The 21,986-nt window shown below is 49.6% G+C and overlaps 1 protein-coding gene across 2 annotated transcripts in view; it reads left to right on the forward strand.

The window, feature by feature from the left end:
- USP5 (ubiquitin specific peptidase 5) overlaps nucleotides 1–21,986 on the forward strand; it is a 1,083,475-nt gene that overhangs the window by 498,995 nt on the left and 562,494 nt on the right. For both annotated transcript variants that reach the window (XM_069650637.1, XM_069650636.1), the window contains exon 8: nucleotides 16,290–16,483. In XM_069650637.1, coding sequence (XP_069506738.1) covers nucleotides 16,290–16,483 — 194 coding nt within the window. The remainder of the gene's footprint in view (nucleotides 1–16,289; nucleotides 16,484–21,986) is intronic.

The raw sequence follows: 21,986 nt of genomic DNA on the forward strand, positions 1-21,986 counted from the left end.
GTCCTTTCTTCCGTCCCTCAAGGGCAAGGTGGTGAGGATTTTCACTGACAACACCACCACCATGTTCTACATCAGGAAACAGGGCGGAACCAGGTCCCCAGCCCTGTCCATGGAGGCGCAGGATCTGTGGCATTGGGCTGTCGCCCAAGGGATGTTTCTGATGCCGTTTCATCTGGCAGGGATAAAAAACACCATCGCCGACTCACTCAGCAGGGAGCTGTGCTCGTGCCACGAGTGGGAATTACGACAGGATCTAGTGGACCGCCTCTTCCGACGGTGGGGCACACCCCAGATCGATCTGTTCGCGACGGCGACGAACTCCAAGTGCCGGAGGTTCGCCAGCAGGTTTCCCCAGCCGAGGAGCATGGGCGATGCTTTCTCATTCCCATGGGAGGGCCTGTTTCTATACGTGTTCCCTCCATTGCCATTGCTGATCCGGCTCATGAACCAGCTCAAGAGGTCACGGTGCAGTATGATCCTCGTCGCACCTGCGTGGCCGAGGCAGATATGGTTCCCGGACCTTCTGGACTTGTCAGCGTCCCCGTCAATCAAGCTGCCAGTGGACGCGGATCTTCTCTCCAGGGAAGGAGGCGCCATCCTCCATCACGACCCGAAGTCGCTGAGCTTGCAGGCCTGGCTCCTGCAGCGTTAGAGTTTGGAGGATACGACATACCGGCCGACTGCAGAGAGGATCTTGCAAAGGCCAGGGCGTCCTCAACTCTTAAATGCTACGGACACAAATGGAAGAGGTTCTCTGTCTGGTGCCACGCACAGAAGATTAACCCTCTACGGATTACGGCTCCCCAAGTACTGCTGTACCTACTGACGCTGGCCAAACCTGGACTGGCGCACGCGTCCATCAAGATTCATCTTGCTGCGATCTCCCGATACACCAGAACCACGGGGCGGACGTCTTTGTGGTCTCATCGTCTGGTGAAAGAGTTCATGAAGGGACTGTTCAGATCGTTCCCACCGGTGAAGGCTCCGGCCCCGGCGTGGGAGCTCAACGTGGTCGTGACCAAGCTCATGGGACCTCCGTTCGAGCCTCTGCACTCGGCTCCGTTGAAGTTCTTGTCGTGGAAAACAGCGTTTCTTATGGCCATCACCTCCGCACGACGGGTGGGAGAGATCCAGGCCCTTTCCTGCAAGGCCCCGTACCCACGACACGAGGGTAGTGCTCAGGACGCACCCCTCCTTCATGCCCAAGGTGCCGTCGGACTTCCACCTCAACGAACCCTTGGTGTTGCCTGTTTTCTTCCCGTCGCCTTCGTCGCCGGCTGAAAGGACTTTGCACTCGCTGGATGTGGCTAGAGCGCTGAAGTTCTACGTGGACCGCACGAAGTGTTTTCGGAAGACGTCACAACTCTTTGTGAACTTTGGACCTGTCAATCAGGGGAAAGCTCTCTCGAAGGCTTCCATTTCCAGATGGCTCTCCGGGTGTTTCATGTACTGTCATCGGTTGGCAAACCGACCACTGCCTGGCCGTCCGAGAGCCCATTCCACCAGAGCGATCACAGCTACCACGGCGTTACTATCTGGTGTGCCCTTGCTGGACATCTGCAGGGCTGCTACGTGGAGGTCGACGCACACCTTCACGAAATTCTACTGCGTCGATCGGGATTCCAGGGAGGAGTCCAGGGTCGGCCAAGCAGTGCTGCGCAACCTGTTCGCCTAAGGTGAGCCTGGTGAGGAGGTAAGAATTGCTTAATGTTGAGTTTGATGTAATGCTTAATGTTGAGCCTTTGCCACCTCCCGTGGTTGTGCATGTGTGTACTGCTATGTATTCTTTATTCATGAGCATGTGAATCCATGCCAGACCAGGAACAAGTTACTTACCTGTAACTGTTGTTCTCCAGCATGGGTCTGGCATAGATTCACATGCGAACCCTCCCGCCTACCCCTCTGCGGCTCTTCACTTGGTCATACTGCCACTTCACGTGCTACCAAATCTGAAGATGGCTGCCAGAGGCGGGGCTTAGGTAGAGGGCAGTCATTGGCTGTGGTCAGTATGACGCAGAGATCAGTGATTGGTTTTTACTACGAAAGACAGATCAGAAACGAAACTGATACTGATTTTTTCTTTACCGAGGATTCCCAGCCTGACGACGGGGAATATTCATGAGCATGTGAATCCATGCCAGACCCATGCTGGAGAACAACAGTTACAGGTAAGTAACTTGTTCCTTCTGATGGGGCTGTGGTTCCATGGGACAGTCTTGTTCCGCAAAGGTGGGTGAGGGGAAAGCCGGGTCAGTTCTAACCACCATCCATATCTATTGCTGTTGTGGTCCCACTGTGCAACCTGGTTTTTAACATTTGCTTTGATCTATGAAGCAGCAACAAAACAGTGGAAGTTAACGTCCAACTTATTGCCAGTAACCATAATGTTGAACTTAAGTTGGGGTGTCTACCCCATGGGCTTTTGGGCCCCATAGCGCTTTAGGCCAGGCATAGGCTGCATGAAGCCCGGGTTTGAAAGCTTCCTGATTTCCCGTGGTATGATGGTGAGCCTGTGGTGGGTGGCCGCTCAGGTAGAAAGTGCCCAGAATATGTGTGAGGAGGTCTTAAGGTTTGTTGTGGAGGGGTTCCCAGCTTGCATTCCTTGGCTACCTTCGCCCAGGTTTCTGCTTCTGTGGAGGACAGTTTTAGGATATCTTACACTTCCTCTAGTGTGGTGATGATGCGGGATGTGTCGTCCAAAACAAATTGTTGAGTTTTGGGGAAGAGCTAGCGATAGCGCACCTTTTGGTCTTGCAGAAATGCTGTCAGGTGTCTGAGCTCTCTCTGTTTTTGTATTGTTGCCACTGTGAAGGCTTGGAAGATTTGTAGTGGTGATCCATGAAATGTTAGTTCTCCTTGTGTCTGGCTGGCTGTTAGGATCTCTTGTTTTGTTTTGAAGAAGTGGACCCGAGTAAATATGTCTGGGGGCCTGTCTGCTGACCGGCTCCCTCGGGTGCGTATTCTGTCGGTGCAGTCAAGAAGCAGCATCGACTTGTCCAGGTGTGGAAGGAGCGTCTGGAAAAGCCTGCAAATGTAGGTCGGGAGGGCTTGCTCTGTGATTGAGGTGGGTACTCCCTTGATTGTTCAAGGGTTGTTCCTGCGAGCCCTATTTTCTACGTCCTCCTGTTTCCCTGCCAATTTGTCACTTTTTCCCTCAAACACCTGGATCCTTCTTTGGAGCTCAGCCCCCACCGCCGTTTGGTCAGTTGTATGATCTTCCACCTCTCCAAGACCTGTTGGTCTAGCTGGTCCACCTTCGTTGAGATCCCCCGTCATACAGCTCTGGAATTATGCTTTGATTTCCAAGATAAAGGATTGTAGATCCTACTTAGTGGCCAATTGCCCGGTGGGGGGTTCCTGCGGAGGATTCAGGGCCTTGGCAGCGTCCATTTTCTTTTTTGAACTTGGTCTGGAGAAGGGCTGCAATGTCAGCATTCTTCTGGGGTTTCTGCTGTTTTGCCATGGTTTTGCCATGGCTCGAACGGAGGTAGTGGTGGGCAGGGCCGCAGGAGGTGTCCCCGCCATGGAGCTGTTGCTGATGGATAGAAAGGGCCCTTTGTGTCCCCTACCCTTCTCTGGGGTGGATCTGTGGATTTCTGCTAGCCCCAACTAGACTACCCCCTCCAGATTGCCCCTCCACCTGGGTATGATATTCACCTTGCGGTGTGTTGGAGCTAGTGGCAGGCATGCAGCACGGTGTACCTTTCTTGTGCTTGCAGGTGGTGTGCTCTCCGTCAATGGTGTTGTTTCCTCTCCCCAGGCGGCCATGTCTCTGTGGGTCTGTTCCCAGGCTGCAGCAGTGTGGCTCTCCTGAGGGGCGTGATCCTCCCCCCATGAGCTCTCCTGCTTCTGTGGCGGCTGTAGGTGGGCTATTAGGTTCCTGGTATCTTAGTTATATAATGCAGGCATGTTGGGGGTGGGAGGGGTGCGGTATCTGACTTGGTCTGAGTCGCTCCACTTCCTTCCTCAGGAACCGGAGTCGGATTTGTGCCGGTCTGATTCCGTTCCCCCGTGGATGGACCTTCTGCTATCTGGGGGCAGGGGGGCTCACCTTGTCCTCTGCTTGTCCTCAGCTCGTCCCGGGCCCTGGTGAAATCAGCTCCTGTAAGGTCCCCTTCTCCATCCGACTGCACACCACCTGTTTGGCTGCCCCAGCTGTCGGGTTTACAGCCCCAGGCTTCCCGTTCCTTGCTGGTGGGCCTCTTGGTTTGGAGGAGGGCGGCGGGGTCTCGAGAGCTACGTTGGCTGGTGAGGCGGCGGCCATCTTGAGGGCCTCTGTTACGGCTCCGATGGGACAGTTTTTGTTTAATTTCTCCGCTTCTGGGTCGCGAAATACTTCACTGCCTTCCTCTGTACTTCACCTTCGGTTCTTGTTTCGCCACCTGATTTTGAAATGAGTCGTCGTCCGCAGTAGTTTATCGTACAGATCTCTTGGTATACTCCCCTTCCAGGTATCTTTCACAGATGTCTTTTCCTTCTTATATGGATTACCTGTTATACTCCCATGCCAGGTATCTTTCACACAAAGGCGTCACTGCCTGATGTGTTTCTCTCATCAGCACTTTCCACAATGTTCTCTTTCAGTAGAACAGAGTTGTATTTATTAACTGTTTATACTGCCTTGACTTTAGATACTACTTGTTCCAACTTTCTCCAAAGTGACATCTCATAAATGAAGAGTGGTACAAGTTCTGTCTGTTAACTTCTTCTTTGTTAGTTATTTACTTGTGAACAATGCTTGGTCCATTTTCCCCAAATTGACATTTCATACATGGAGACTTGTACATATATTGCCTTTCAACTTCCTCATTACTGTTTATTTGCTGGTGATTATTTACTACAAATTTCCCCCTATTGACTTCTTCTAAATGGGGACTGCTGTAAATCTTGCCGTTCAAATCTTGGTCGGTATTCAAAACACAGTTTTCATTGTCAATAGATCTGTCGGTACATCCCGGGGTCCCCAACTTCTATGGGCAGACCCTCTATTGTTTGCTGGCGCTTTTGACCTGTGATACACTGTTGCAGAGATGCTTTCGGTTTGGGAAGGCTGCCCCTGCTTGGCAGACCCTCGCCCCTTTCCCTTTGCTGCTTTGCGTTCTCCCGCCTACAGAACTGCTGCTTTGCTGGGAGACCGCATCCCCAGCAGCCTTGCTGCCGTTGGTGCGGCTTTCCTTTCACAGCACCCGCTGTGCTTCTTTCAGTCTCCAGCTTCTATGGTAAATCTGGCTGGCAAGCAGTTGCTTGTAAGAGCCTGCATAATTTAATATGTGCCGTTACCGTGTGCTGACGTCTGCTTCCAGTTCTGGGTATTGCCCAGGGTTAATTGTCCTGCGCAGCTGATATTCATTAAAACTAGTCTACATGTTTGGTTTGGGATTTCCTTCAATCCACATTAACTCCTTCATCCTCTTCCTCGTCTCAGTAGTTGAGGCTTTTTGAGAGTTGGAGTCCACATGAACTTTAGAGCTTTTAAAGCAGAGTTGTTTTGGATCTTGGTTTGAGTCAAAAACATTAAGGACATGAAGTATGGATGGTGCTCTGGTTGGGTTGTTTTTCAAGAGAAGGATTTTTTAAATCTCAACAAGCCATCAGGAATTTGGGAATTATAGGGTCTTCTTCCTTTTGGAAAGGAATAATGATGCGTCTCTCCTGATGGGGTCACCACATCTCCCCAACAGCCATCTCCTCCCATGTGATCCTCCCTTGCAATACATTCCCAGGGGCAGGATCAGGTAGCGACTGCCTTCCCCTGGCCACATGCGAGGAGATTTTAGGCTGGGGATATGTGATGATGCCACAGGATTCATCACAGAAGTCAATCAGTTCTCCAGAATTGGATCTTCCACATGCTGTGAATATTCCCCATCGTCAGGCTGGGAATCCTCTGTAACATAGAGCAGTTTACACTTAAACTGAAAACTTGCAGTGACTTTTGTGCTGTCTTTTTGGGTCATACTGGCCACAACCAATAGGAACACCCCTTAGCTCCTCCCCTGACGACCATCTTCAGATTCATTTACCTCACGTTAGTGTAAGGAGTCCTCAAAAATGAACTCCAACATTTCTATGATTAAAACTTACATTTTCACATCTTTCTACAGAAAATGTATATGTTTGACATCCACTTGACAACCGGCATTAGCCGCGACAGTGCAAGCTTAATACAGCGTTCCTGCCGCCGGTAATCTTCGAAGTTCATCTGTTCGGTTGGCCTACCTCATGGAGGCTGAATCTATGAGGAAGAGTCTGTGCCTCTACTGCCTTCATCCACACCATGTTATCAAGGACAAGTCGCTGAGAGATCGTCATGATCGTCTTGTCTCGTGGCTCGAGTGCGCCAGTGGGTCCTCAGACTGCACTTCAGTACGGAATCCTGCCTAATTATGGCAGGGCAGGATGGCCCAACGAACCACCTCTGGTAAGAGGTCCAGGTGGCACAAGGTCCAGGCCACCAGGAAACCTCAGGCGATGAACCAAGATCCTGGCAGAAGGACCGTTCTTCACCAATGGTCCGTGCCCAAGAGGTGTCGACAGGGAACGAAGGCCAATGCCTTTTTCATCGTCCCTTGGACGCAACATCATCGAAGGCCACGTCCGAATCTGAGGGCCATTCTTCGCCTTTAGCGTCAAAAGCAGGCCCTTTTGTTGAGATCGGAGGCAAGTACGTAATCGTTGACGACCAAGCCTTGCTCCAGGTTGTCAACGCCGTCCACTGGATCCAGTCGACAAAGCCGCCATCGGCCACGACTGGAACTACTATGACCTCTACAAAACCATAGACTGCCATGACTACTGCTTCATCGAAAACCTTGTTGACAGTATCTATGTCTACAGCTGCTACTCCCTCGTCAACTGTTAAAAGTGTACCTTCTCATCGGTTGGTTAATACTGCCATTTTGACGAATGTCGCTGACACCCATACCAGCACAGTGTCCACTTTAACCGCTCGTCAACGGGCTTCATACCGTAACTTTGGGATGGCTGTGTTACCGGGAGGTACTATTGTATCGGATTCAAGTCCTTTCCTATCAGAGGGTGTGGAGGAGCCAGAGGAGAAGACCACCATGTCACCTTCTTGTCGCCACCACGCACAGCATTGCCTCCCCGAGGCAATCCAGTTCACCGCTGGGTGAGACAAGCCTGATCAGAGTGCCATATTTACCTCCTCTACATTCATCCCAGGCACAGGGAAGTTTGCCTGTAACGCAGCCGACTCCAGTACTGCATCCACAAAGAAATATGTAACTGTACATTTTATATACCTCGACCACAGTATGGTCGCAACAACGGCTGCCTTCACCAGCCTCAGTTTCGATGCCTCATAGGTGTCCTTAAACAGATGTCCCTGGGCCCTCCAGGGAGGTGGATAACATACCCCGCTTCCCCAGATGGGGTGAACACCAGCCAGTACTGCAAAGGCTGACGGACACTGGAACTGACACTGATCCGGACCAGTTGGATGACGTGGTTGACACGCATTCGCCCCACATGGATGAATTTGGTTTTGTCACAGGTGATGGGAAACCAGAGGACATTCCGGTCAGGGGCTCGCCCCCGGATAAGGTGGGGGCCTTTCGCGTTCTCATGCCCAGAGTGGCCAAGATGTTCTGCTTTGCCCCGGAGGAGCATCAAAAAGAGTGTGCTGTATCGGCGCAGAGAGCAGTGCAGGAAATCTGTAATGCCCATCCCGCTGTTAGAAGACTTCTGGTAAGATGACCTAGTCACTTGGCACATCCTGCTACTGCCCTGGCTAAAAAGGACTGGTTCGACCGGAAAGTAACGGGCCCCGGAGAGCGATGCTGCCTGCCTCTGCACCCAACCCACGCCAGATTCAGCTGTGTCTGCAGTGGCCAGGAAAAGATCGGCTAACCCATCGTCGTCCTGCTCTGTCCCTCAGGACAAGGATGGCAAACCTCAGCGCCTTCTCTAAGAAGGTTATTGCCACCGCAGCCACGACTGTATAGGCAGCAGATGCAATGGCCATACTAGCATGCAACAAATGTGAACTATGATACAAAATGGGTCCCCTGCTAGTTTCTTCCTGAAGACAAACAGGAGGCCATGGACATCTTCCATGAGGGTGAATTGGCATTGACTATGCCATTACGGTCTCAGTGGACATCGCAGATACTGGGTTTCACCAGCTAGGGAATGGAGCGGTTCTACGCAGACAGGGTTGACTAAAGGCCACAGACATTAGATCTGATACCCAGTCCAGAGTCGTTGATATGAGCTTGACGGATCTGCCCTTTTTGGAAGAAAGGTGGATGAGGCACTGCAGTCCATCAAAACGGACACTGAAACAGCTCGCTTCTAGGGCCCGGCAAACAGACATGACTAGCCCAGTGCCAGGTTCTCCCGCTTCAGCACCCCGGTGGGAGGCCAACTGTCAACGTTAGTCTAAGAATGGGCAAACATCACCACCGAGAAATGGGTTCTCTCACTCCTCCAGCAGACATTCCTCCTGCAAACAAACCAGAAAAGCTGCGACACTTCTTTTTGCATGAAGTGCAAGCTCCAGAACTAAAGGGCGCCATGGAGAGCTACTTCCTGGTAAGGAAAAATCACTGTACAGCAAGTCAGAGAGGTGGTGGCCCATACTAGATCTAAAGGTGGTGCTCAACAAGTTCCTCAAGGCACAGACGTTCCGCATGGTCACACTGCAACAGGTGTTGTCCCAACTGCAACACAAATATTTCTTGGAGTCACTTGACCTCGAGGAAGCCTATTTTCACATCCCTATTCTATGCTCATACCAGCGTTACTTAAGTTTCGTGGTGGCAGAAGTGCACTATCAATTCAAGACCCTTCCATTTGGTCTGCGGCCTGCACTGCGGGTGTTTGCCAAATGCCTGCCACCAGTGGTGGTGGCACACCTGCAGCAGAGTCTAGATACTTTTACCCGTATCTAGACGACTGGTTGGTAAGAGCACCCTCGTATCCCTGGCAGAGGCCAACACCGTAACCACCATTCAGTGCCTACAATGATTGGGTTTCTCCATCAACTTCCCCAAGTCGTGCATGGTCCCACCGCAGCAGGCACTCTCTCGGAGCAAGACTCGACACTTGCACCGCCAGGTACTCGGACGAAAGGGTGGCGGCTCTTCTGGAAAAGGTGTGATATCTCAGCGGCGCCCAAGTGACACCAGTTCGCTACTACAAATCCCTGCTAGGGATGCTGTCATTGTGCATCCCTGTTAGGTACATTTTTCTAAAGTTGAACTGGTGTGGAACTTCATAAGACTTATCTCTTGGTATTATGGACCCAACTCCTGTACTACACAAGTCGGTAGGGTGGCAAGAGGGAAGTTATGTGAGCTGTAGAGCAGTACAATGAAATCAGTTTACACAGGTATCTAAGTATACACTGTTATATTAAAATATATGTATTTATATATTAACAGGGCACACAAGCAAATCTCAGATGTAGCAACTACTAATAACATTCAATGTGAAATGAAATCAGTTAATATAAGGAACAATAATGCAGGTGAGTAACTTTTTCTATGTTTTACATATCCATCACACAGAGTGACGTCAATTAAGGTTTGTATTAGCGCTTATATATTTCACCTTTACAAAATGGAGATGGGAGGGAAAGTTTCAAAGTTAGGCAGAACACAACCAGCAACTAGAAATAACAAATACACTATTCCAAAGGGGTATAGGCAGTCTGCTTCCTAGCATTAAAAGTGTTCACAATTAAAACCTATGGAGGAACCAGCATTGCCAAAGTCAATAGGAGCAGAAGATGGGCATTTTAGAAACCAGGACAGCCAAAGTCAAATGGACAGTTCCAGTTTTGATGAAAATCTTCAGATGAAAAGTTGGTTTACCAGTCAGTAGTTCTGGAAGGACCACAGCTCAAGGGGAGCCCTACCTGATAGTGCACCAGCTGCAAGGCCTGCACAGGAGTTGAGGTCCGCTCTCAATTGAAGAAAATGGCACTTCCCAAGACAGGATCCACTGAAAATGGCACAAGGTTATTACAACCCAAGCCCCAGAGTACCTTGAAAGTGAAGAAGAAATTGTAGCTGGCTTCCTTCTAGGTATAACGTTGCAGACCCTGATTCCTGCTCCTTGGTCGTGGTGACGAAAGGGGGGGCTTTTAGTGGGCTTCTGCGGCAGCTCTCGGAAGAAGGGTTCGGCAGCAATGGATTCAGCTCACTCCAGTGGCTTTGTGGTTTTGGCGCCTTTTTCTTAGCGCCAAAAAGAAACTAATATTGCTGGTCTGATTCTCTTGGTTTACTCGGTCCTGAACTCTAGTGAGGGGACTTTTGGTGAAAAATTCCTACCTCTTGAGGTCCCCACGAATGCCTGCAAACTATCAGCCGGATTCGATCTTTGGAAGACTATGCACTCAATAATGGTCCAGGTACCCCAAGTATTGGGTTCTGCAGCTCCGGAAGTCACAGTAATTTGGGGAATGGTCCAAAAGGAAGGTTATTTATTGCCACCAGCTTAAGGGAGGATGTTTTCCTTGGCGGGTCTTCCCTATCGATGTGGAAATTGAGTCAGCATAGCTGCAAGGCTTCCCCAGTGCTTTTGTAGTCCTGAAAGATGCTGCTGGTGTGTCTGCTCACCTTCTGCTTTGAATTCCTTGTTCAGTGGTCGACTTAGCCTGTAGTGCAAAAATCCTCGCCTTTTATGCTGCATACCAGTCATTCACACACTCAGAGCTGTCAGTCACCTGGGGGTTGACTGTCCTCAAGGACAGCCAGCTGGCCATTTAGAACTGGTTTCAGCCAGACATTCCTACAGACAAATGACAATGAGGTTTCAGGCTCCTCCCTCACTGCCTGCCTTCCCAGACACACTGGAGCTCATCAAAAAGCAACACTCACAAAGGACGCAACTGTTCTAAAGGATAGATGAAAAGCCCAGAAGGAACTGACAATCGGAAAATGGCGAAGAAGACCGGGGCGATTTTGGAAAAATGGTCACCCATGGGTGCTGTTCTGCAGCTGAGAAATCAGCCTGCTAGTAACCTGCACAAAAGGTAGTAAAAAGTAACCACTGCCACCAGCCATTTAAGTTGGTCAATTGTAACAAAAAGTTACATGAGGAGTGGGATAAGGCGTTACAATGTAACCCCCAGCACCCCACATAGGGTGGTGTGTGCTGGACCCACAAAAGAAAAGTTAAGATAAATAACTTTTATCTTACTGTTCATGGGAACTGTAGTTCTCACAAGAAAATGTATTTAAACATAGAGTCCAAGGGACTTTCCACTGGCACTGTGTGTAGGGTGCTTGCTGTTACAGAGCAAAAAGCAGATGCCTAAATTAAACATGACGTTTACCAGACTTCATGAAACAGTGAAAATAAAAATTCCAGTCAGAGAAAAAGAATGAGTGAGTGGTAAAATGTCACTCACTGAGGAGATTAAAATAAAAAAGTAAGAGTCCAGCAAAAGTGCTGGGGGTCTCTCGGGTTAAAGGGAATTGGTACAGAACTGAAAATTCTCCCTAACAATCCCGTTGGTCATCAGCTGCCGGCTGCACATGAGGCCGGTATAGGAATTACTGGATGCCCATTGGATGCTGGTTGGATTTACGACAACATAACATCGATGTTTTATGTCCGCAAGCAGGGAAGGGCGAGGTCCCCACAGCTTTCCAGGGAGGCCCGAGCTCTGTGGCACTGGGCTCTACAGCACAGCATGTTTCTAATCTCAATTCATCTACCGGGCATACAGAACACGCTGACGGATTCCCTCAGCAGGGAGTTACGCTCTTGTCAGGTGTGGGAGCTGCATGACGATCAGCTTTGCCTGTTTCAGACGTGGGGCACGCCAGAAATCTACCTTTTTGACAAGTACGACAACAGTCCCTGCAAGACCTTTGCCAGCCGCTTGCCCCCCTCCGGAAAGCCTGGGAGACACATTTGTGTTTCTATGGGAGGGGACCTTTCTTTATGCGTTTCTCCCCCGATTTCCTTGGTGCCTCGATGTTGGGAAAGATTTCATCAATGTGTAATTATCCCTCCATTTGTGGACCCCCCAAACTTTTTTCTTTGGGTCGCTATCCTATACTGACTTTTTGCCAGTGCTAGTGGAGCCCAGCCTTCAGCTGTGCTCCCCTGGGCTTTTGCTGATTTGTTATGGGGAAACTGACACGTCCTTCAGACTGTCAGCACTGGGAAACTGTTTCCCTTAGCCTTTGATTATGTTGCCATTTCTTGATGGCTTATCAGTGCACAGTGTACCTTCCAGTACCGTGCGCCAAGGTCCTTTTTTAGTTTTATGGCCCTAGACGCATTCAAAGGATTTTTTGATGATTGTACGAGTGTGCCTGGGACGACCTGGTAGCAGTAGTTACTTTTTATAAGTGGTTTACTTCTTTTTACTGAATCACATCGCGTTTACCGTGTTTGGTTCAGGACTGTGACCAGGTCCGAAAATGGCTGATCCACAAAGTCTTTTGTTGTGTCCCATGGCCATTTTGTCCCTTGCCCTCACCCAGGTCGCGTAACCTGGGTTTTCCCTATTTGGGCATGCAGCCTCCTGCAAAAAACGATCTTTCGCAGGCTTCTGCCTGTCACATGTGTGTGTGTGCCTAGGAAGCGGGTTGGGACTGTCTGGTCCCAATCCATACTACTGGTGCCAGGATTTCTGGAGTGTCTGAATGACTGGGACTATCGTGGACTGTGATTGGTCCACAACTGGAATGCCTGCATGAGAGCAGATCTTCGATTGGAAGTCCTCGATTCTGGCGCGAAGCTAATCTTTGATAAGAGAAGCGGCTCTGCAGCCATTCCTGGTCCATACCCTGAGTTCCCCCCGAACTACAGAAGGAGCTAGGTATCCTAAAACGAGGAAACAGATTTGTGATTCCATCTGAGAGACTGTAGAAGGTTTGGCACCCTTCGCCCTATGTTGTCCCGCCGGGCCCGTTTTCTTCATCGATCAAGAAGGCCTGCCAGGGCATTTTGCCCCTTTGTAGTAGTGGGAAGAACTACCCTCGGCACCCCATTCTTACCCGCTGAACAAGCCCCTTCGGAAGTGTTCCTGGGCCATCCAGTGAACTGTCCAGCTCTACCTCAGGGTATCCCGCAGAATCGCTGCCGTCGTGAGCTGAAACCCGAGACCTGGGACACCGCGTGCTTGTGGCCCTGTGCGCTCACCTGCCAAATTTCAAAGGCCTAGCTCCGCAGGGTCCCGAATTAGGAGAGTGCATAACGCTGCACTGGAATTTTCTTTGTATCTCCTTCGGAAGCTGAGAAAAGTCAACTGTCCCGTCACGGGCGATCATTCTATCCCAAAGCCGCTGAGAGCCGCGAAACTGCAGGACTCGAACCTACTAGCGACCTTGACTAAACTGGCAAAGTTTGGTCCGTACTGTGCTGAGGGTCAGCGAGTATTTGCATCACTTATCGGTGGCCCCCTGATACAACCGATCCCTTTTACGCACAAATATCCCTAAAAAGGTATTCGCTTTTGGCTGAGTTAGCCTGCACGGCCTAGCTATTCTCACGTTTCGAAAAATGCTCTGCCGCTAAGGACAGACCCTACTTGAATAGTGGGAACCAATTCTTCATTGCATCAAGCCCCTTCCTGACTTGCTACAGCTCTCAAAGAAGACCCGCTTTTGTTCTTCCTGCACAATCGCGCACAAGTGTACTTTTGAGCACAAGGCTCCCCTCTTCTTAGAGCGGGACTCGAAAGTTAGGGAACAACTCTGAAGAATTGTCTAATACTCCTAGTGTGTTAAATCATCCTTCTCTTTACAGGTTGTGTATGTGATTTACTCCATTGTCACATTAGGAAACTTATTGTATATAGTAGAGTATTTTGTGTGGTAACGGTTTTTATATAACGGAAGTTTACTGGTGTCTATTGGTCCGGCCGACAAATGTATAGATATTTTTCATATACACTTGTCTAAGAGTAATTTGTGGTTCATTCCTTTGTGTGCTCATTGTGGGCTTCCGATCACTCTCACCCGTCCTGAGACTTAGTCTTGACTGCCTGCCAAGCTACCTAGATTGGTCTGGCATGTCCAGAAGGTTCCTCTGTTTCACTAAACCGAGGGTGGCCTCCTAAACTTCTGCCCACCAGGTCAGAGTTTAGAAATCCATCTGAACCCTCGAGTCCTACACACCTTCATACTGTATTGGTGCAAACTGATATTAATTGCCCATACGTGGCCAAAACAGTTTTGGTACTCCGACCTCCTAGCCCTCTCGTCGGCGGTGCTGATCAAGCTGTGCCCGCACCGATCGCTCCTGTCAAGGAACCAGGGGGCGGTTCTGCACCATGACCCGGCCTCTCTCTGTACTGCCTGCTCCTTTGTACTTAAAATTCGGGCTTTGTCCCTTCCGCAAAAGATTGCCAGGAGGTCCTAGCCAGAGCAAGAGCCCTGTCCACCTTGATGTGCTATAAAAGCAAGTGTAAATGTTTTCAACTGTGGTGCAGGAACCATTGACTGCGACCTCAAATCATTCGGCCGGAAGATCTGTTGCCTTCTCTGTTACTAGCCCTGTCTGGCTTGACACATTTCTTCCATTAAGGTGCACCTGGCCGCAATCTCCAGGTACAACCGCTCAACAGGGGTGCCATCCCTATGGTCCCATCGGCTGATGTGAGCTGTAAGATCTTTTCCACCTGTCAGTCGCCCTGCTCTTTCATGGGAGCTTAATGTGCTACTCGCAAGGCTCATGAGGCCACCCTTCGAGCCTTTGCACCAAGCATCCATTAAACATATTTCCTGGAAAACTGTGTTCTTGGTGGCCATCACGTCGGCCAGGCAAGTGGGTGAGCTTGGTTTTCATCCAAGCCGCCATACAAGACATTTCACAAGAACAAGGTTATTCTGCGTACTAACCCAACCTTGATGCCAAAGGTCCCATCCTCTATCCATCTTAATCAGCAGGTGGTTTTGCCAGTATTTTTTGGCACACTGATGTCTCCAGCGGAGCCAACCCTGCACACGCTGGATGTTGTGCGTGCCCTCCAGTACTGTGTGGCATGTACAAAATCTTTCCGTACAAACAATCAGCTGTTTCTTTCATTTGGACCTTTGGGGCCCGGGAAGGCTCTCTTAAAACCCTCCATTTCAAGATGGATTGCAGCCCGCATCTCTTTCTGCCATCAACAGGCCGGCAGGCTTCTACCCGGCAGGCCCCGGGCGCAATCCACCAGAGCAGTGGCTGCAACTACTGCTTTTCTCTCTGGAATCCTGTTGCTTGACATCTGTCGTGCAGCCACCTGGAGATTTGTGCGTCCATTCACCAGGTTCTACTGTGTCGACAGAGATTCTGCAGAAGAATTTAGATTCGGCCAATCGGTTCTGCAGAAACCTTTTCCTTTAGATTAGTAGGTCTCCAGTGGTAAGTTATGCTTGGAGCTTGCATCTGCCCCTGTGTATTGTTCTAATTCTGCTTTGTAATCTATTCACAGCAAGTGAATCTATGAAAGATCCAGAAGAAGGAATAAGTTACTTACATTGGTATCTTTCGTAGAGTCACAAGCAACCCTCTTCTACCCCATATGGCTCGTCTTTTGGCTCTTACTGCCACTCGCGTGCGTTTGCCAAAATCTGAAGATGACCGATGAGGGAGGAGATAAGGGAGATGTTCCTATTGGCTGTGGGCAGTATGACCCAAAATTACTGTAATATAGCAGAAAGGTGACTGAAAGTTTTCAGTTTGTGTAAACTGCTCTGTTACTGAGTATTCCCAGCCTGACGACAGGGAATATTCACAGAATTTGAATCTATGAAAGATACCAATGCTGGAGAACCAGAGTTATAGGTAAGTATCTTATTCCTTACCATACCCCAAGTGGAAAGTTGGAGACCATGTACCTGCTAGTGAATCTCTCCTACCCTCTCCCGAGGATCGTCTCTCCACAGGTTGTCCTCGCTCGGGCAACCATCCCCAGGGATCACGTAGCAGCTGCCCTTCCATGGCCACATGGGAAGAGTGCCTCCTCGGAGAGGGAGTGATGACATCACTAGATTCATCACACTTCCCTTTTGGGGCTGGGTGCTCTGTCCACTCCTTATGGTTAGTGGCTATACTACCCTCACCAAGGGCCTATCCAGAAGCCACCTTGACAGAGGCATCTGTGACTTTTATTCCCTAAATCTCCACATTTCTGCTTTCATATGTTTTATATATGTATTTACCCCTCCGCCCGAAGCTTTTTGAGTATCTGAACCCCATGCCCTTCTTGCTAGCTGAGGCAAAAAATTGGCTGTCGACAATGTGGCGTTTGATAGTCTGATTTGGTCCATACACTAACTTGTTTGCACACACACTCTCTCTCTCTCTCTCTGCTGCAGACAGACAAGACCATGACAGAGCTGGAGATTGACATGAACCAGCGAATTGGAGAGTGGGAGCTCATCCAGGAGTCTGGAGTACATCTGAAACCACTCTATGGTCCTGGCTATACGGGCATACGCAATCTGGGCAACAGCTGCTACCTCAACTCCGTCATGCAAGTGCTCTTCAGTCTGCCAGATTTTCAGACCAAGTGAGTCCCTCTTTCAGCATATGTATGTGCACATGTTGGTCATTGTTGGGGAGTTAAACCCCTCTCCTAGTGAGACCCCAAGCACTTTTTTCTGGACCTTTAACTGAAATCCTGAATGTGTGGGGCCTTTTTCCATTCATTCTCATGGGCTCTGTCTTTTGGAACTCTAATCTTTTTATATATTACCTTTACTACGGAGTCTATTTTTTTTCTCCATAACTCTTAAAGGCATCTGTATTTTACTATTGCAGCACACAGTTCCTTATGGGGACACTAAGGGTCCTCCTTTGATTCTTTTCTTTATCCTAGAGTAGCTACAGCTGTGAAGATTATCAGAGAGATACTTAGTTTCTCCAGCATGGGATCTGGCATGGATTCACATGCTCATGAATATTCCCCGTCAGGCTGGGAATGCTTGGTAAAAGAAAAAGCAGTTTCACTTTCACTTACAAACTGTATTTCCCCTTTAAACCAATCCCTGTCCTCTGGGTCATACTGCCCCCATCTAATGACACTCCTCTCCCTAAGCCCCTCCTCTGGCAGCCATCTTCAGATTTTTACTGCACGCTTCAGTGATGGGAGTCCTCGAATATGCTCTGCAAGCTACTTCTAGGTGTTTTTGACGGAAAGGTTTCTATTTTTGTTCCAAAAGAGCCTGTGCACTCGCTATTTCATCTGCCGACAGCGGGTATCTGTTGTCAGTGAATTTCAGCGCCCCTTAAGTGCGAATATCGTCAAAGATTCTAGAAGGCCATTGGGCCTACTTCGCGCCCTCCGACCATGATGGAGATGGAGGAGGGGGAAGGTCCCTCAAAGCCCTGCACCAAATATGGGCTATGGAATGTGTTTGAAGAAGATGAGCACCTGCAATGCCTCTACTGCCTTCATCCGGACCCTAAGGAGGTGGATTGCGAGATATGTCTCGGGTTCACCAACAAGATGACCAGGGACAGGCACAGTCGACTGGCGGCGTGGCATAACGCCAGGGCCTCTGCCCTGTGCTCCGGGCAGGGTCATGCCTCACCCAGGACCGTCCGGTCCGAGGAGCAGTCTTCTAAGTTCTTTGAGAGCACCTCATCTGTGTGGGCCCAAGACAAAGTCAAGAACCGCAAGTCTGAGTCCACCTGGTTCGCCACGGTAGCAGGTCCCAAGGTGGATAGGTCGCGATCGACATCACCCTCCGCCTCCCAATGCAGGTGGCCATGGATCCCTCAGATTACCTGTCAGGAGGAGCACATCCCTCTGATCCCTCTGAGGTGCTGCAAAAAGGGCTGATTGAGCTAGTCCCCCAATGGCTTCGGAGATCTGAGTCTATTCCAGATACTTTCTGACCAGAAAGTAGACAGTGGGCTGGAGGCCCATCCTAGACCTGCGACATCTCAACAAATACCTGAAGTCCCAAAAGTTCAGGATGGTCACATTGCAACATGTGCTTGGCCAACTGGAGAAAGTAGACTTATTGAAGTCGCTGGACCTGGAGGACTCCTATTTCTACGTCCGCATTCACAAGAAAAATTGGAAGTTTCTGATTTTCGTAGTGCAGGGACAGCACTACCAGTTCAAGGCTCTACCTTTTGGATTGAGGTCAGCCCCCAGAAAGTTCACAAAATGCCTGGGGCCGGTGGCTGCCCATCTACATCTACGGGGCATACACGTATACCTGTACCTCGACGACTTGCTCATTTGGGCCTGCTCATGGGAGTTGGCTATCGGACACACAGACACCGTCCATCAACTATTCGAAGTCCCGAACACCATCGCAGAACATGCTGTTCCTGGGCGCCGGACTCAATACGGTGTCCTGCCTGGCATCACCCTCGGAGGAGAGGGTATTAACCATTCAAGGGAAGGTGCAGCGACTGTCGACGAGGACAGCAGCAGTGTGTGCCATCAAGTCGTTGCTCGGTGTTAGGGAGAATTCTCAGAAATGTGATAATTCCTCTCTACCGTAGAGACCTCCAGCACTTTTGCTGGACTCTAGGACTTTTTAATTTTTAACCTGGAGAGAGTGAGACCTTTTTACCACTCTTCATGTATTTTTCTTGTGATTCTGACAGTTTCTTTTGGTTTTTGGAGCATGACAAACTCCATAGGCATCGTTTTGCATTGTGCCACACAGCACCTTTAGTGCAGTGACACAGGGAATTCTTTTTAGATTTCCCAAGATTTAAGTACCTTACTCTTGGATTAATTACTGTTTCCAAGAGCAGTAAAGTGAAATTGACTTCACTGTACATTGTAACTTTCTAGACCCAGCACACACTATCTTACAATAGGGTGCTGGGGGGGTTACTTAGTAGCCCCTTTGTCTAGCTTCTCATGTAATTATGTTACCCTTTACACAATTAATGGTTGGTGGCGGTGGTCACTTTTTACTACTTTGTTGTGTCTTTACCATGGGTTGCTTTTGCTCGTACAGTAAAGCACCAATGCGTGTAATTTTTTGTCAAAATGGCCCGGTCTTCTTTTTTCGCCATTTCTTGTTGTTTTGGTCCCTCTTAAGATTTACTCTGCTTGCCAAACTAGGTTTGGCCCCTTTGTTCATTTTGTCTTTGGCGGGCTTCACAAGTGAAACCCGCCTCTGGCTCCAGAGTGTCTGGTGGGGGCAGGAAGTGAGTGAGGTGCCCGAAAAGCCCCATGCTTAGTCTCTTTGGAGACCTGAATGCACTCTGTGGTGATTGGCCGGCTGACTGTCTGGCAAGGACAGCCACGCTGCTGGGTGATTGACAGGCAGGCTGGAATGAATGGGAGAAACCTGCATAAAAGGGGAGACTTTTTGGCTGGAAGGCAGAGTCGACCACTGGACGAAGGAATCCGAAGAAGAACTGGAAGACGCCTGCTGCAACTCCTGGACCATTGGTTTGCCCGGTGAAGCCCTGCTGCTGTGCTGAAGCTCCAAGTTCACCCCGACAGAGAAGCTCTGCAAAGATGACTTCTCCCCTTGAGTTGGTGGGACCAATCAACTCCAAAGTAAGATACCTGGACATCCATCTCTGAGGGGGTTGAAATGTCCACAAAGTTGCTGCTGGAAACCATATAGCCAGGGAGAGGAACACCAGTTTGTGTGCGTTGCTTTTAAGTTGGCCAAGAGCTCCAAGAAGATTATCCGGACTCCCAGGAATCAGGACTGACCGAGCCTGAGCCCCCTCAGCAGAATGTGGGACCCCAGAAGCAAGGAGAGTCAACCTCGACAGCCAAGAACCACAGTGTTGCTATTTGAGGTAGTCGTGAGAAGCTGAAACACCGAAGTGCCACTGATTTGAAAGTTTGCGGGTTGCACTCGGTGACCGTCCATTTGTGGTGGAGTCGTCCCCAGAAGTCCTCCCTCTTGTCTTCACGACTGAGGCCCAGGAACAACAGGATCTGCAGAGCTACAAAGGAACATAGGTAATCAGCTGCATCTTTTCTTCAAACCAAAGGTACTGTAAAGTCTGAGAGAACTTAACTCTCACTGTAGATTTGCTTGTAGCTTCTACTTCACAAGTCCCCCGGCTTGTTGCCCTACATTTGATTTTTCTTTCTAAGACTTTGACTCGCCTTCAAGAAGTGCTTCAGTTACATTGACTTTTGCCCATTGACATTGGCTTAGCCTGGTTCACTGAAAGACTCTTCTCTCCTCTGTTTTGTGTTGCACCTATCCTTCCAGGAAGGGGTTAACTTACTCTGCATTGGGGGGTTCAAAAGTATTTGAGATCTCTTGTTTATTCTGTTGAACCTTTCTTTTTACACGCACTCTGCATACACTAGATGTAACAGTTCTATATTAACCACAAGTATCCTAGTTATTTGTCACCTGAGGGTGTAGGAATTGTCTGTGGGTCATCCCCAATGGGAAGTTACTGAATCTAAGAAACCTAAGAGTGTCAATCTTTTTCAGTGTATTTGAGTGTTGCTTTTATATTGTTCCTTCTGAAGAAGGCTTTTTTAAATGACTGGTAAATAAATTAATAATTGTTTTACCAAGAAACCTTGAGTATCAGTGTTCATTTGAATACTTGTCACTGAATCTCCCTGTAACTACATTACTGCTCACATTGACCTCTCTTGAGATGAGCCTGGCTGCTAGGCCACACTACCAACCTGTGTAGTTCAGACTTGTACCAAAGGTTGGGTCCCTATTGCCAGGAGGCTAAGGTTGTTGTAGTGCACCCTAAGGGTACTACCCCAAATCTCTACTGAACACTCGGCATGATGCCGTCCTGCATAGACCTCATTCGGCTCTGCAGGTTGTAAATCCGACCTCTTCAGGAGTTTCTGGATGCTCGCTGGATACAGGTGCCTGGAAGCTTCGCGAACAAGATCCCTCTCGACGACGAGTTCTGTTGGGCGACAGGATGGTGGGGCGTCCGTTCCAACATCGCACAGGGCACATGATTTTGAAACCCTCCATATCGGGAGACGGTCACCATGGACGCTTCCCTGGAAGGCTGGGGAGCCCACACCGGATGGCTGCACGCCAAAGGCCTCTGGCTGCCACAGAAGGATCTCCATATCAACATCCTGTAGCTACGGGCAGTGTTCTGGGCCCTCAAGTCATTCCTTCCGTCTCTGAAGGGCAAGGTGGTGAAGATCTTCACGGACAACACCACCACCATGTTCTACATCAGGAAATAGGGGAGCACTCGATCCCCAGCGCTCTCCAAGGAAGCCCAGGGCTTGTGGCGCTGAGCCATCAGACAAGCGATGTTCCTTGTACCGTTCCACCTAGCGGGAGTCAAGAACACCATTGCAGACTCCTTCAGCGGGGAATTGCGCTCCTGCCACAAGTGGAAACTTTGGCAAGATAAAGTGGACCGCATCTTGGTCAAGTGGGCAGGTCCCAGATCGATCTGTTTGCGATGGCGGCGAACTTCAAATTTCAGAAGTTTGCCAACCAACCGAGGAGCCTGGGGGACGTGCTCTTCTTCCCGTGGGAAGGGCTGTTTCTGTACTTGTTTTCCCCACTCCTTCTCCTGCTTCGAGTCAACACACTAAGACAGTGTCAATGCAGGATGATACTCATCGCCCCGGGTTGGCTGAGGCAGATTTGGTACCCAGACCTTCTCAGCCTTTCAACGTCCCAGACCTTCTCAGCCTTTCAACGTCTCCTCCAGTGGTTTCGGATCTTCTCAGCAGAGAACGAGGTGCAATCCTGCATCACAACCCAGTATCGCTGACCCAAGGGCTTGGCTCCTGCAGCCCTAGAGTCTGGAGGATATGAGTTGCCAGTGGACTGCAGTGAGGTCCTCGCCAAGGCCAGGGCATTGTCGACCTTGAAGTGCTACGGTCACAAGTGGAAGCGTTCACAACATGGTGCTGTATCAGAAGATTACCCCTTTTAGGGTCACAGCCCCACAGATCCTGCCGTACTTGCTATCCTTGGCCAAGGCCGGACTGGCACTCGCCTCCATCAAGATACATCTGATGGCTATCTACCGTTAAGCCAGGTCACCAGGAAGATATTCACTTTGGTCCCACCAACTCATCAAGAAGTTTCTCAAAGGACTTTCAGATCTTTCCCGCT

Source organism: Ambystoma mexicanum, chromosome 3p, assembly GCF_040938575.1.
Source record: "Ambystoma mexicanum isolate Mex_15411 chromosome 3p, UKY_AmexF1_1, whole genome shotgun sequence".
In the NCBI taxonomy this organism is placed as follows: Eukaryota; Metazoa; Chordata; class Amphibia; order Caudata; family Ambystomatidae; genus Ambystoma; species Ambystoma mexicanum.